Source organism: Lonchura striata, chromosome 1 (genome assembly GCF_046129695.1).
Source record: "Lonchura striata isolate bLonStr1 chromosome 1, bLonStr1.mat, whole genome shotgun sequence".
NCBI lineage: Eukaryota > Metazoa > Chordata > Aves > Passeriformes > Estrildidae > Lonchura > Lonchura striata.
The window spans coordinates 155895900-155909353 of record NC_134603.1 but is presented as its reverse complement, the minus strand read 5'-3'; the positions used below and the strand labels follow the sequence as shown (position 1 = coordinate 155909353).

At 47.5% G+C, this 13454-nt stretch overlaps 1 protein-coding gene across 1 annotated transcript in view; it reads right to left on the bottom strand.

The window, feature by feature from the left end:
- The window catches only part of PTH1R (parathyroid hormone 1 receptor), an 89618-nt gene that overhangs the window by 13712 nt on the left and 62452 nt on the right, over positions 1–13454 (bottom strand). The window contains exons 5-7 of the mRNA XM_077781366.1: positions 10346–10440; positions 7731–7917; positions 4365–4518 (exon numbers count right to left, since the gene is read on the bottom strand). Of these exons, the coding sequence (XP_077637492.1) occupies positions 4365–4518; positions 7731–7917; positions 10346–10440 (436 nt within the window). The remainder of the gene's footprint in view (positions 1–4364; positions 4519–7730; positions 7918–10345; positions 10441–13454) is intronic.

The following is a 13454-nucleotide window of genomic DNA, read 5'->3' as shown; positions in this document are numbered from 1 at the left end:
TGGATGGATGGATGGATACATGCATGCACGGATACATGGATGCATGGATGGATGGATGGATGGATACATGGATGGATGGATACATGGATACATGGATGCACGGATACATGGATGCATGGATGGATGGATGGATGCACGGATTCATGGATTCATGGATGCATGGATGGATGGATACATGGATACATGGATACATGGATGCATGGATGGATGTCCTTCCCCTCCAGCCCAGCCCCGCCGTGCCGTGAGCGACTTGTACAGAATCCACATTGTATGCGCTGTGCATTTCCAGCCACACACACAGTGTGTACAATGCAGGTGCTATAAAGTCAGGAATCTCCCCAGCAGCCGGAAAATGGGAAAGATCTGCTGGCCACCCCACCCCTTCGAGAGCTTTTCCTGTGTCCATGTCTCCCAGCAGCTGGAAAATGGGTTTCATGCGTGTGGAATTTGGGAGTGACTGCTGGTAGGTCTGAGAATTCTGGTCTCAATTCCCTGGGATTTAAAAGCTTCTCTGAGGAACAATGCCTGTGTTTTATGAGTCCCTCTGTGTCCCTTTTTCCTGATGTTTAATGGGAATAACAATAATACTTTTAAGGCCTCTAGTCCTGCTTGGTACAAATTTTTCAGGGAAGGATTATTCCTGCTTGGATAAACACGCAGGGATCATCATCATGGATTTTTGAGGCACCACCCACCATCCTTTTAACTTTTCCAGGTGTCCCTGCAATCCCCAGTTTGCTGAAATCCAGGGCAGCCCAGCCGTGCGTGTGGGAATTAACGTGGTGTGAAGGAAAAAGGCCAATGGAATCAGCTTGGATTTCCTGGCTATTGGTCATGGTACCTAAACTTCCTTCAAAAAACAGCTGCAGGGAGCTGGGAGTCTCCCAGGGGATTTATTGTTGCCCGTACTGTAAATATTTATTTATTTTGGGTGGGTGCTGGCATGGAGCGAGTTCCTTTCCGTCAGCAGGGTCTCCCTTGGAAGAAGGGAGTTGAGGACTTTGATGGAGTTTGTGCCAGTGAGGATGTGGATTGAAAATACTGGACAGAAGTCCATGGAGATGACATCAAAGAATTGCTCTTTGTCCTGCTTTTCCCAGAAATAAGATGTTGTAGGGTGATTTTTGCTCCCTGTTTCCACCTTGGAGTTTTCCAGGCAGGACAAATTCAATGCTGATTATTGCCAGAATATTCCAGGTTTTTTTGAGGGGGTAATCTGTCTTTTTGGTGGAATAATTATTTATCCCTGATTCCCTGTCACTCATAGCTGCGGTGTGGGCAGGATCCAGTGCCCGCTGCAGGGAACTGGAATTTTTCCACTGTCTCCAGTGGCTCCTGGATTGGTTTGCCCTTTCCAGTGCCCAAAAATTATCCAAACAATCCGCCTGAGCGGGTGTCTGTGTGGACATTATCATCCCAATCCAAACAAAGCAATCCCAGCCACCTCCGGGAGGGATCGAGTGTTCTCATTCCAGAGGAATTTCCACGGGCAGCCTCAGGCTCCTGGAAGCGCAGGGATGCTGGCTGTTGTGACAGGTGTGCCTCCAGCCCTGTGGTCGCTCCGATAAAATGATTATTCCCTGGCAGAACTTGGGAGGGCTAACCAGAGCAATCCCCGCCTGTCCCAACTTTTTCCTTTGGTTTTGCTTGTTAAACACATGGCATTATTTTCCTGCTGCTTCCCTCTCCTCCCAAATTCCCTCTGGGAAATGGCTCCTTTTAAGTCTGCTCTTTGCAGTTTAATGTTATTTTTTGAGAGGGAACTTTTACACAGCCTGAAGGTTTGGAGGAAGATGAGTTTATTTCTCTTTTCTAATTTAATTTAGTTGGGGTTTTGTTCATTTGCTTTAGAAAAGAGGTGCCATCCAAAGCCCTCTCCGTCCCTCAGCAGCTGAGATAAGAAATGCCAAATCCCCAAAATAGAATCCCAGAACCATCTGGGTGATGAGGGACCTTAAATCCCATCTCATTCCACCCCCTGCCAAGGGCAGGGACAACTTCCACTGCCCCAGGTTGCTCCAAGCCCCATCAAATATCTCTTAGTTTGTTGATTTTCCCAAAATTTTTCCAGCTGTCCAGGACTAGGCTTTTCCTGAGAGATGGATTCCCACTTTGGAATATTTCTGTATTTACACTTCCCATCATTATCATCTGTCAGCACCAGCAGTTTCTGAGCTATGGAGCAGCTGGACAGGAGGTCTGGAAGCAGCTCCTTCCCCATATCCCATTTGGGAAGGAAAAAGGCTGGAGAGAGCCCTGCCCCGGAGCATTGAATCCCAAAAATCTGCAATCCTTCATAAACTCAGTTCTGTGTGCCCTGCCTGTTCTGAGCCCCACCCTTTGAGACAGCCACCAACTTTTTTCCATAAAAAATCTCAGTCTGGAATCGGGTGGGGGTGGTGCACACCTGAACCTCGTCCTAAAATGCAGTCAGGAGGTGGCCAGGTGGATCTGGGATATGGAATTTGGGAAGTGGTGCTGTGCCAGGTAACCACAGCCCCCCAGGTTTTCCTGATGTAACTCCCATATAATCCTGCACCCCATTATCCTTCCTTGCATCCTCAAGGATCATCGGAAACATTCCCTGTTCTCCTCCCAACCTCCAGACTCTGAGACAACTGTGGGCAGTTGTTTTATTGTCCCAGCACCTCGTAACTCCTGGGAAGCCAAAATTAAAGCCAGGAGTGAACAGAAATCCCATTCTCCTCTGAAATGTGCGCGCCCAAAACGTCTTCTCCTAATGAGCCCCTTCCCTGCACCCACATCCCGCCCCTTTCTCGTTACTCAGGGAAAAGATGCCCAAGTTGAAAGAAAAGGAAAATAAAAACCTCTTCCCCACAAATTGCAGGTTTCCAGTGGTGCTCCAAGGCTCAGGAGACCTCAAGGATTTGAACCAGCTGAGGTTTGCGTGAGGAAATCAGAGCCTGGGGCTCTCATTGGGAGCAGATGCTCAAAACCTCCCACAGATTTCTGCCCCTCCAGCTCAGCACTGGCTCCCCAGCAGGAGATCCTGGGAAGAGGTGGGGATAAATCCCTGAAATTGGCTGTCCCATCCCAAATTTAGCCCTCGCATTTCCTGCCCTGGAAGGGTGGCAAAATGTGAAGGTGGTGAGGCACCACCAGGGCAGCTGTGGGTGCCCCTGGATCCCTGGAATGTCCAAGGCCAGGTTGGACAGGGCTTGGAGCACCTGGGACAGTGGAAGGTGTCCCTGCCATGGCAGGGGTGGCACTGGGTGGGATTTGGGGTCCCTCCCAACCCAAACCCATCCTGGGATTCCCTGGCTCTTTGTGCTGCCTCTCCAAGCCTGGGCTGATCCTTCTGGAGATCCTGGAAGAGCCACAGTGAAAACACCACCATCCCAGAATGATAACACCAAAATTCCCAAATGATAACACCACCATCCCAGAATGATAACACCAAAATTCCCAAATGATAACACCACAATTCCAGAATGATAACACCAAAATTCCTGAATGATAACACCACCATCCCAGAATGATAACACCAAAATTCCCAAATGATAGCACCACCATCCCAGAATGATAACACCAAAATTCCCAAATGATAACACCACCATCCCAGAATGATGACACCAAAATTCCTGAATGATAACACCACCATCCCAGAATGATAACACCAAAATTCCCAAATGATAACACCACAATTCCAGAATGATAACACCAAAATTCCCGAATGATAACACCACAATTCCAGAACGATAACACCAAAATTCCTGAACAATAGAGGCTTCCCAGTGTTGGAATTCGAAATATAAGGAATTCATAGAATTTTGAATTTGTAAATCAAAGTTTAGAAAACAAAGGATTGGATTTAAGACTTTAGAAAAAAGCTTTTAAACTTGGGTCTTGGAAATAAAAATGTAGATTTATAGTTTAAAGTAAAGACATGTTAAACTAAGTACAAGAACGTTTAGAGTTTTAGAGATACAGAAAAAAAAAAGTAGTTATGGAAGTGAACAAAAAATCAGATTATAGTATTATAAGTTTGTGTATTATAGTATAATTAAGAAAGTTTATATTGTAATATAAGTTTATAAGACAAAATATTTAAAGATTATGTTATTTTAAAAAAAAATTATTATTAGTGTTTTATCAATCAATAAGTCCTTAAAAATTCTTATAATTAAAGGTCTTCTGATTTTTTTAAAAACCAACTCAAAAGTCCCATGTCTAACTTATTCAAAACTCCCCACAAAAAAAAATTATCACTTCCCAGGATGGAAATCCTGTCCTTGGAGGAGTCCCCTGACGCTCATCCTGCCTCCATCCCCTCTCCCACATTTCTGTACATCCACAGTTTCTTTCAGGAACCACCTCCAAGAGCAGGAGCAGCCATGACTTACCCCAGCCAAATAATGTGAATCCCCAGAGATATTTCTTCTCCGAGAAAAATGCCATGAAGATGAGGCTGTGGAGATAGAGCCCTTCCACCAGGATCCAGTAGTAATTGGTAGCCAGGAAGTAGAGGAAGAAGGTGACAGCTACTTTACAGCCCACCTGCAGCGACCACAGAAGGACAGAGAAGGAACAAGGGGTGAAACTCCTGTGCTGCGCAAATACGTTGAGGTGGGGTGGGGAAACAAGGTGGAGAGAGGAAATAAATCAGAAAAATCTGTTTCAGGGTTTTTTTATGAGGAGGAAAATCTGTTGAAGAGCAGGAAAGATGGACTGTTGGGAAAAGAACTCCTGAGCCAAAGGTGATTTTTCCTACAGCAGATGAGTTGGGAAATAGAGAAAAAGAGATGGTGGCCTGATCCTGTGCTCTTCCAACCCGGTGATGAGGGGCTCACGCACTTCCTAGAGCAGTTGGGGTTCATCTTTTCCCTGTGTTCCATCTTTTCCCTGTGTTCCATCTCTTCCCTGAGTTTCATCTTTTCCCTGTGTTCCATCTTTTCCCTGTGTTCCATCTCTTCCCTGAGTTTCATCTTTTCCCTGTGTTCCATCTTTTCCCTGTGTTCCATCTCTTCCCTGAGTTTCATCTTTTCCCTGTGTTCCATCTTTGTGTTCCATCTTTTCCCTGTGTTCCATCTCTTCCCTGAGTTTCATCTTTTCCCTGTGTTCCTTGTCCATGCTGGAGGCCAAAGGGCCTTGGCCAAGTTGTCCCGGTCTGGGTGTCCTGCACTTGGAATTACAACTCCTTCCTCAACTCATGGAGTGACCGAGGTGGGATGGAGTCACCCCATCCTGTCAGGGATGTCCACCGGATCCCCCAGGGTTGTTTGTCTGTCCTCAACAACCGGGAATGGCTGCAGACGGCTCCTGCTGCCTTCGGAGCCAGGCGCTCCAAGAGCAAACGGGACCTGGAGGTTTTTCCCTGGAAATCCCAAGGTGTCCCACCTGAGCTGCACGGTGAACATCTGGGAGAGACTTCCAGGACGTCCTGATGTTAAAGCTGAGCTCTCGCTCCGTGCTGAGCTGAAATCCTTTAATTTTTTGGGAGCAAAACCCTGACTGTGGCCCAACACTCCCTTTGGGCAAAGCCATCCTTCTTCCCAACTTCTCAGCTCCAGGAGAAACAGGCTGCAAAATGTTGGTGCCACTTTGCTCTCGTCAATGTGGATATCCTTGGAGTCTGGGAAGTTGGATTTCCCAGGAATTCTGTGGCTGCCACATCCCTTGGCACATTTTTGTGCTGTCCCTTCCTTTAAGAGGAATACAAAGGACTGACAGAAAATGCCAATATAATACCTTGGAAATAAAAAGAGAATTTTTTTTTTTATCCTGGCACAGCTCTTTTGCTAATTTTTTATCCATCAATATACATACCTATACATATATTTGCATATTGATAAGATATACATACATGACACTCATTTTCTTTCATAGACAGAGGGAGTTAAAATAGATTAATTAAAAATCCCCCTAAATTAATTGGTATTTTTTATATTTATAAAAACCCATATAGATTTGATAATATTTTCTGTATTTATTTTTCATATTTATTGCCTCAGGCAGGGAATGTGAGTCACTTATTGCAAAGTTCACACTCCATTTGGAAACAAAAGAAATCCATTGTCGCCTTCATTGCTTGTTTGCCTTGCAATTCCGAAGAGTAGAAAATGCCATTAAGTGCTAATATCCAAAGAATGCCACAGATTATCCTAATTATTTCTTATAATGAGCCCGCCAAGAGGAGAAACTCCAAACAATGCAGTGAAACATTTTGTGTTCTTCCCTAAAAAATGAGAGTTTTGGAGCGTGCTGAGTGAGACTCTGTAAATTGATGACACGGATCTCCGGGATGGGACAGGAGCACAATGACAAAGCTCCAGTTGGGACACTTGGATGCACAGTGGGACATTCCCAAACCCTCTGATTTTTCACAGGGTGTTGCTGGTCCATGGTTGTAACACGAGCTGGGAAAGACTTGAGAAGTCAAGCAAATCCATAGACAGGAAGTTTATCCCAGAATTCTTCAGGCTGGAAAAGACCTCCAAGACCATTGAGTCCCAGAATCCTTGAGGTTGGAAAAGACCTCCAAGACCATTGAGTCCGTGATCTGCCTGATCCCCACCAGAGCACCAAGTACCACATCCAGGAATTCCTTGGACACCTCCAGGGGTGGGGACTCCAAACCTCCCTGGGCATTTCTAAGGCCCAACCACCCTTTCCATGGGGAAATTCCTCCTGGTGCCCACCCTGAGCTCCCCTGGCCCAGCCTGAGGCCGTTCCCTCTCCTCCTGTCCCTGTTTCCTGGGAGCAGAGCCCAACTCTCCATGGCTGTCCCCTCCTGGCAGGAGCTGTGGGAAGTGAACAGGTGCCATATCCAGGATTCCATGGGAAATCCGTGGTGGGATCACTGACAAGGAGAGCTGAGAGCTTCAGGATGTGGGAAATGTGAGGATGGGCTTCATCCCCCCCCCCAAGCACATGGACAATGCAGACATTGCCATCACAGATTTCTACAGAGTGACATCCCCATGGGATTTTGGAACTGACCTCACTTCCATTTTTATTTTGGGATGATGACTTCTCTCCATGGGTTGACTGCATTGACTCAACACAACCATAGATGAAGCCTAAGGTTTAGGCTGGACACCAGCAGGAATTTCCTCATGGAAAGGGTGGTCAGGCATGGGAAGGGGCTGCCCAGGGAGGGTTGGAGTCGCCATCACTTGGAAGTGTCCAAGGAATTCCTGGATGTGGCACTCAGCGCTCTGGGCTGGGACAAAGCTGGGATGGGGGACCTGCCAACCATTCCAAGGTGGGATGACTTCGGAATTCTTTTCCCATGCAATGATTCTGTCTGAGGTCCCTCTCACAGACAGCACCTCCTCTTTGCAGATGAGCCTCACTCTTTCCCGTGACACCACATCCTCCCTCCATTTTCCATTCCAAAATGTTTTGTTTTGTTTTTTTCCATATGGGAAAGAGAAAAGTCGTGCATTCCCCATCCATGGAAGTGTTGTGAGCCCAGCTGGATGTACCTTGTGCTGGGATGGTCAGGAATGTTTCCACAGCCATAAACTCCAGAGGATATCAGGGGAATGTAGATGGGAATCAAACCATCAACCTTGACTGCTGCAGGAGCAGCTTTTCCTTGGCTCAGGAACTGGGAATCCCTCTGAACCAATGGACTGAGACTGGGAAAGGATGGGATGAAGCTGTGAAAGATGAGTAGGGTGGAAAACTCCCCAAAAGAGGGCGAGTGTTGAAAAGAGAGGACAAAGACACGAATCCTGGAAAAACGCTGCTCTGGGAAGACTCACAAACTGCGATTTGTCCGCTGGAGGTGCTTCCGTGATGGATTTCAAGTCCTCCTCGGAGATCCGCTCCATCTCCTCCAGGGCTGACCCGGAATACAGGACTGCGTCCTTCACGAAGATGCTGACGGCCCTCAGCATGAAGGACACAAACAGGTGCATGTGGATGTAGTTCCTAGTGCAGTGCAAACGTCTGGAAGAGGAGAAGAAGGATTGGGAAGTTCAGTCCGGTTGTTGGATGAAGCCAGGGCCACGTCTGGCTCTGGAGAGCCTCAGCTCCTCCCACCAGCACCGTGTCCCCATGGGGAGCAGAGAGAGGGTCGTGGATCCCTGCTCTCCCATGGGGTTGGGAAGTGGATTAATACCTTCTCCAGGGGCTTCAGGGAATCATGAAATAGTTTGGAATGGATGGGACTTCAAGCCCATCCAATCCCACCCACTGCCATGGGCAGGGACGCCTCCCACTATCCCAGGCTGCTCCAAGCCCCCTCCAACCTGGCCTTGGATGCTTCCAGGGATCCAGGGCCAGCCACTGCTGCTCTGGCTCTGGGCACCCTATGCCAGGGCCTTCCAACCCTGCCAGCCAGGAATTCCTTCCTAAAATCTGCTCTAACCCTGCCCTCTGGCAGTGGGAATTCCCGCTCTCCTATCCACTCCTGCCCTTGGATTCCAGAGGCTCCGGAACCTGGGGCCACTGGAAACCTCACAGAACTTCCTGTAAACCATTAATTTTTTTTGCCCAGCTCAGTTTAGGATTAACTCCAGCAATAACTCAGGTGTGCTGGGCTGTTCTCCCTCTTTTCCTGCTGTAAGTGTCATCCTTTGGAGCAGCTCGTGGGCTCCACCCCAGCAGTGGCAGCAGTGATCCCACAAATCCCAGCTGTAAAGCGCTTTAAGGTCCTTTTTGGAGGAAAAGCTTTTTTGGGGATGGTGAGAGGTGAATGGGTCAGAACCAGGAAGAAGAGGTGTATTTTGGAATCAGGATTTTGGGAAGAAGGAACTGACCTCTTGGGGTCCCCTCTGTCCTCTGGAGCTCTGGTGCCGTGCCTGGATTTATGAATGGATTTATATTCCTCTTAAATCCCAATAATCTGCACTAATTAAAGGCTGTGTTTTTATCCCTTTTGCAGGATGTTATGATAACAACACCAGTTGTTCGCTGTGCTTTTATAATCCAAATTACACCAAGTGGAACTGATGAGGTTTATTAAATGAGGATTGGCTTTTTTCCCTCTGTTTGAAAGGGAGTCAATAGATTTCTGCATTATCGAGGATAAAATCTGCCTTGATCCCTGCTGCTACCCTGATCCTTGGGATAAAGATGCTCCAGCACAGCTGCCCAGGTCGTTTGGGCTGGAAATGAAGTGGGATAAAGACATGGATAAAGAAAAACCAGGAATTCTCTTGCACACGTGGACATGGAATATTTTAACAACCATGCGAGTGTCCAGTGGGAAATGAAGCGGAAGGAAAAGGTCAGGAGAGCAGGAGTGTGGTGTTGGGATGGGGTCTGCAGTCCCCTTTGGATTGGGTCTTTCATGGATTTGGGATTTTCTGTCCATGCAAACCCCCCTGACACCTCTTGCTGTCAGCTGAGAGCTCTGAGCACTTTGAGAGCCCAAAGCCACACATTTCATTCCCAGTGTTCCATGTCCAGGGCTTGGCCCAAGCTTCCCAAATCCCTCTGCAGACACCACGTGGCTGTTTCGCCACCACCAGCTCTTCTCCAGGTCCTGCTGGCTTTTTTTTTAGGAGAAGACATGAGCAGACATCGAAGGGAAGCAAATCTGGGGCTCAGGGTTTGGGGTCATCCTGTTCTATGGGGTCACCAGTAGAACATTCCCAAAGGAAAAATCCCTGGATGTGGGTGACACCTTTCATCCCTCTCATCCCATGCTGTCTGTGATAGCAAGAATCCCAGAATCCCAGAACGGTTTGGGCTGGAAGGGACCTTAAATATCATCTCATTCCAACCCCCACACCTTCCACTATCCCAGGCTGCTCCAAGCCCTGTCCAGCCTGGCCTTGGACACTTCCAGGGATGGAAGCTGCAACACTGGATTGAGGAATGCATAATGAGGGTTCAAAGTGGCATTTTGGGGTCTGAATCCCTTGGCAGGGATGGTGGGAAGGGAAGGGACACAGGAGGATCAGTTTTGGACCCCTGGGAAGAGCAGCAGTGTGGGGAGATTGGAGGAATCAGCCTGGGAGTTTTCCATCCTTTTCAACTGGGTTTTCTTCACGAACATTTGGATTTAGAGTGGGATTTCCCTCAGGAAATCTTATTTCTCTGCAAATCAGCCATCTTAAGCTAAGCCAGTCGCCTGCAGGGACAACAAGGACAGAAAATCCTGGACAGTTTTCCAAGGGATTCCTGGAGACACCCCTCTTCCCATTTCCTACAAAGAGGGCCTGGAAAACTCCACCTGAGGGAAGTGGAAGGAGTTCCAAGATCCCACCCACCGTCCCCCAGGAAGTTTGCCCTAAGATAGCCTAACACAGCCCAAATCACAGATGCCACCACCACTGGAGGCTTCCTGAACTGTGCCACCCCAGTTTTATCCTTCCGGAAAAACCCGCGGCTTTTCCGCTGTCGCTTAGGTAAAAACAGAGCCGCCTACCTGAAGTATCCCAGGATAAGGACAGCAACTGTGAGGGATCCCAGGGAGATGGAGTATCCAACAGTATAAATCAAATAGAGGCGATCAAAGACCTCCTGCAGCAGAAACGATGGAGAAAAGAGCGTCACATTGGGAACGCGGCCCTACTGCACCACACAACCCTGGCAGAGCCCCCATCCTTCGGGAATCCCATCTTTTTGGCAGCTTTGGGAAGCGGGGTTTTTGTTCCCTGAGGTGGCGAGGTGGGATTTTCCCAAGGGGTTTATGGTGGATTTGGGTTAATCCCATACCTGGGAGTTACGCGGTGTTTTCATCCCAAAGGACCCCAAAGTGCTTTACAAACTCCTGATCCAATTCAAGGATCACTTGGGAATTTTCACCTGGACAAAAATGCCTGCTGGCCTGGGAATTTTGCAAGGGATTAATGATGGAGTGGGGTTAATCCCATGCCTTGGAATTTCACAGCATTTCATCCCAAAGGAACCCAAAGCGCTTTACAAACTCCTGACCCAATTCAAGGATCACTTGGGAATTTTCACCTGGACAAAAATGCCTGCTGGACTGGGAGTTTTGCTGGAATTGCACAATTCAGCCGTTGCTGGATGACTGATGTCCAGCCTGGGGGAGCGTAACCCACACCAGAAAACACGGGAAGGAAATACTTTGGCTATGGGATATGAGGAAAAAAAATCACCTGCATTTATTTTCCCATTTTTTAAATCCCAAGCAGCCTCTGCCTGTGGTTATCCAATCCAGACACAACCTGAGCTTGCCAAAATGCCACTGGAAAAGGTCCCGTCACAGGAGAGTTCCTAATAATTAATCCTTTAGGAAGTTTTAGGTTGCTGTTTTCTAAAGCTGGCCTTGAAACCCTGAGGTTTCCGTTAAATATCGGGATATTTTCCTTGATCCAACTCTGGGATTCCTGGAAAGGGTTAAAATGCCTGCTGCCTCCATCCCAGACTGTCCTGCCTTTCCCAGACTGATTTCAGCGAAAAAATCCCAAAAAAACCCAACCAGTTCAGCATCTTTCTCCTCATTCCCTCCTTTCCCTCGCCCTGCCCACAGGGCTGAAATAACGTCAGGAATGCTGGGCTCTGAATGACAGCTCTGATTGGGATTTGAGGCTTGGAACGCTCTCCTGGAATGCCAAACCTCAGCCCTATTACATCAGAATCCACAGATTTGGGAATGTTTCTCTGCGGTTTGCACTGGAGGAGTGAAGCCCTTGCCAATATTAATTTACTGAGTGTGTCTGTGCGTATTTATGGGATATTTTTATAGATTTTTATAGATCTGTCTGTGCAGGCAGCAGGCCCTGAAAAGCCAAGAAGAAGAGATTTCAAAGCTTTCAGGGAAAAATATCCTGGTGTGATTTCCCTGCTGCCAAGCTGGAATCCTCTTGGAGCTGGAAAACGGTTGCCTCCATAGTAAAAAATGAAATAATAATAATAATAATAATAATAATAATAATAATAATAATAATAATCTCACATCAAGGTTTGAGTTTTCAGTAAAACAAAAGTTGTGAGGCCTTAACACAACATCCCTGAGCCCCATTCACAAATTTCACTGGGAAGATCCACGTTCCTGTGGGCGGGAGTGTCCTTGGGAAGAGCCTCTGGATTGGCAGGAGGTTTTGGAAAGTTGAGCGCTCTGATTGACCACAGGGCCTCTCTTTGAAAGGAGGTTGAGCACCAAGAGCCAAAAAAGCCTCTCCTGGAGCCTTCCTTGGAGGAGGGGGCGTCTCAAATCCTACCTGGAGTCACTCTGGAGAGCCCGTGGGAAATGTGATTTCCTGGAGGGGGTACTCAGATCTTTGGGAAACCCTTTGGAGCAAAAAACTGAGGTTCTCCTCTTCCACTTCTCCCTCACTTGGAGCTCAGGACTGGTAGTTCCCAGGGGCTTTTCCTCCCTGGATTTACCCATGAGGGGACAAAATCTCCAGAGGAGTTCCGTGTATCCCGAGGGAGGTGCTGACTCCATGAAAACCTCAACGAACAACCAAGAAAGATTGTCCAGGTAGGAAAATATTGAATGATCTGCCAGCTGCAACGACGATCTCCATGGTCTGAGGAGCATCCTTAGGGAGCTGAGATGGATGGGAAGTTAAATAATTCCCAGAAAACCACAAAGGCCATGATGGCCAAGCCATGGACACGACCTGGAGATCCATCACTCCAGGAAGTTCCCACCTGAAGTCTCCTGGAAGTCCACCCTGAGGAGAGCCTGACCATCCCTGGTCATCCCTTGTTGGAAGAGGCCAAACTTGGCTTTGCCATGAGATCCTGGTCTATAAAGTAACTAAACCGATGGGATTCAATTTAATTAACATTTAATCAGAATATTCAGGGCTTTGAGCAACCTGGGCTGGTGGAGGTGTCCCTGCCCAGGACACAGAGCTGGAACTGGCTGGACTTCAAGGTCTCTTCCAACCCCAATCAATTCAGGATTCCAGGATTCCATGAATTAGATTCCTGCAGGAACCCTCCACTCTTTCAACTGTTGCCATGTGTGCAAAAAGAAAAGGAAAACCAGACAGAGCAGGAATTTTCTGGTGGCAGATCCTGTCCTGAGTTTCATGGAGCTCTGCCCTGTATCCAAATTTTTCCTTTCATCCTTTTTATTCCCCTTCAGCAAGACACCAGGAGCAGCGGGGCTGTGAAGCTGGCAGGGATACAGTGCTTTTTGAGGAATGGGAAGGCTGTGAAGGGTGGGATAAGCAGCACAGAAAAGCATAAATCAGGATTTTCCAGATGAAATTTCTGCAGAGTTTCTCCGAGCTGCTGATTCCGATGTCGTTGAGGACGCATTTGGAATTGGGGATTTGCTGCTTCAAGTGATAAATAAAGCCAGAAAATCTCTGTCCTTGATTTTCTTGTCAGTTTGTTTTTTTTTACAGCAAAATGGGACTAAATAAAAAGCTAAATGGGATATTCAGAAAAAGGGATATTCACAAAAGGCACAGAACAGCCTCAGGGAAAACTCTGAGTGTTGATGACCCTGTTCCTGCAGGACTCTGTTCCCCTCATCCATTGAGATTCCAGGCTCTTAAATCCTCCCCGTCTGGAGCGTGAGAGCGTGACTGGGATCAGCTCTCACAAAAGAT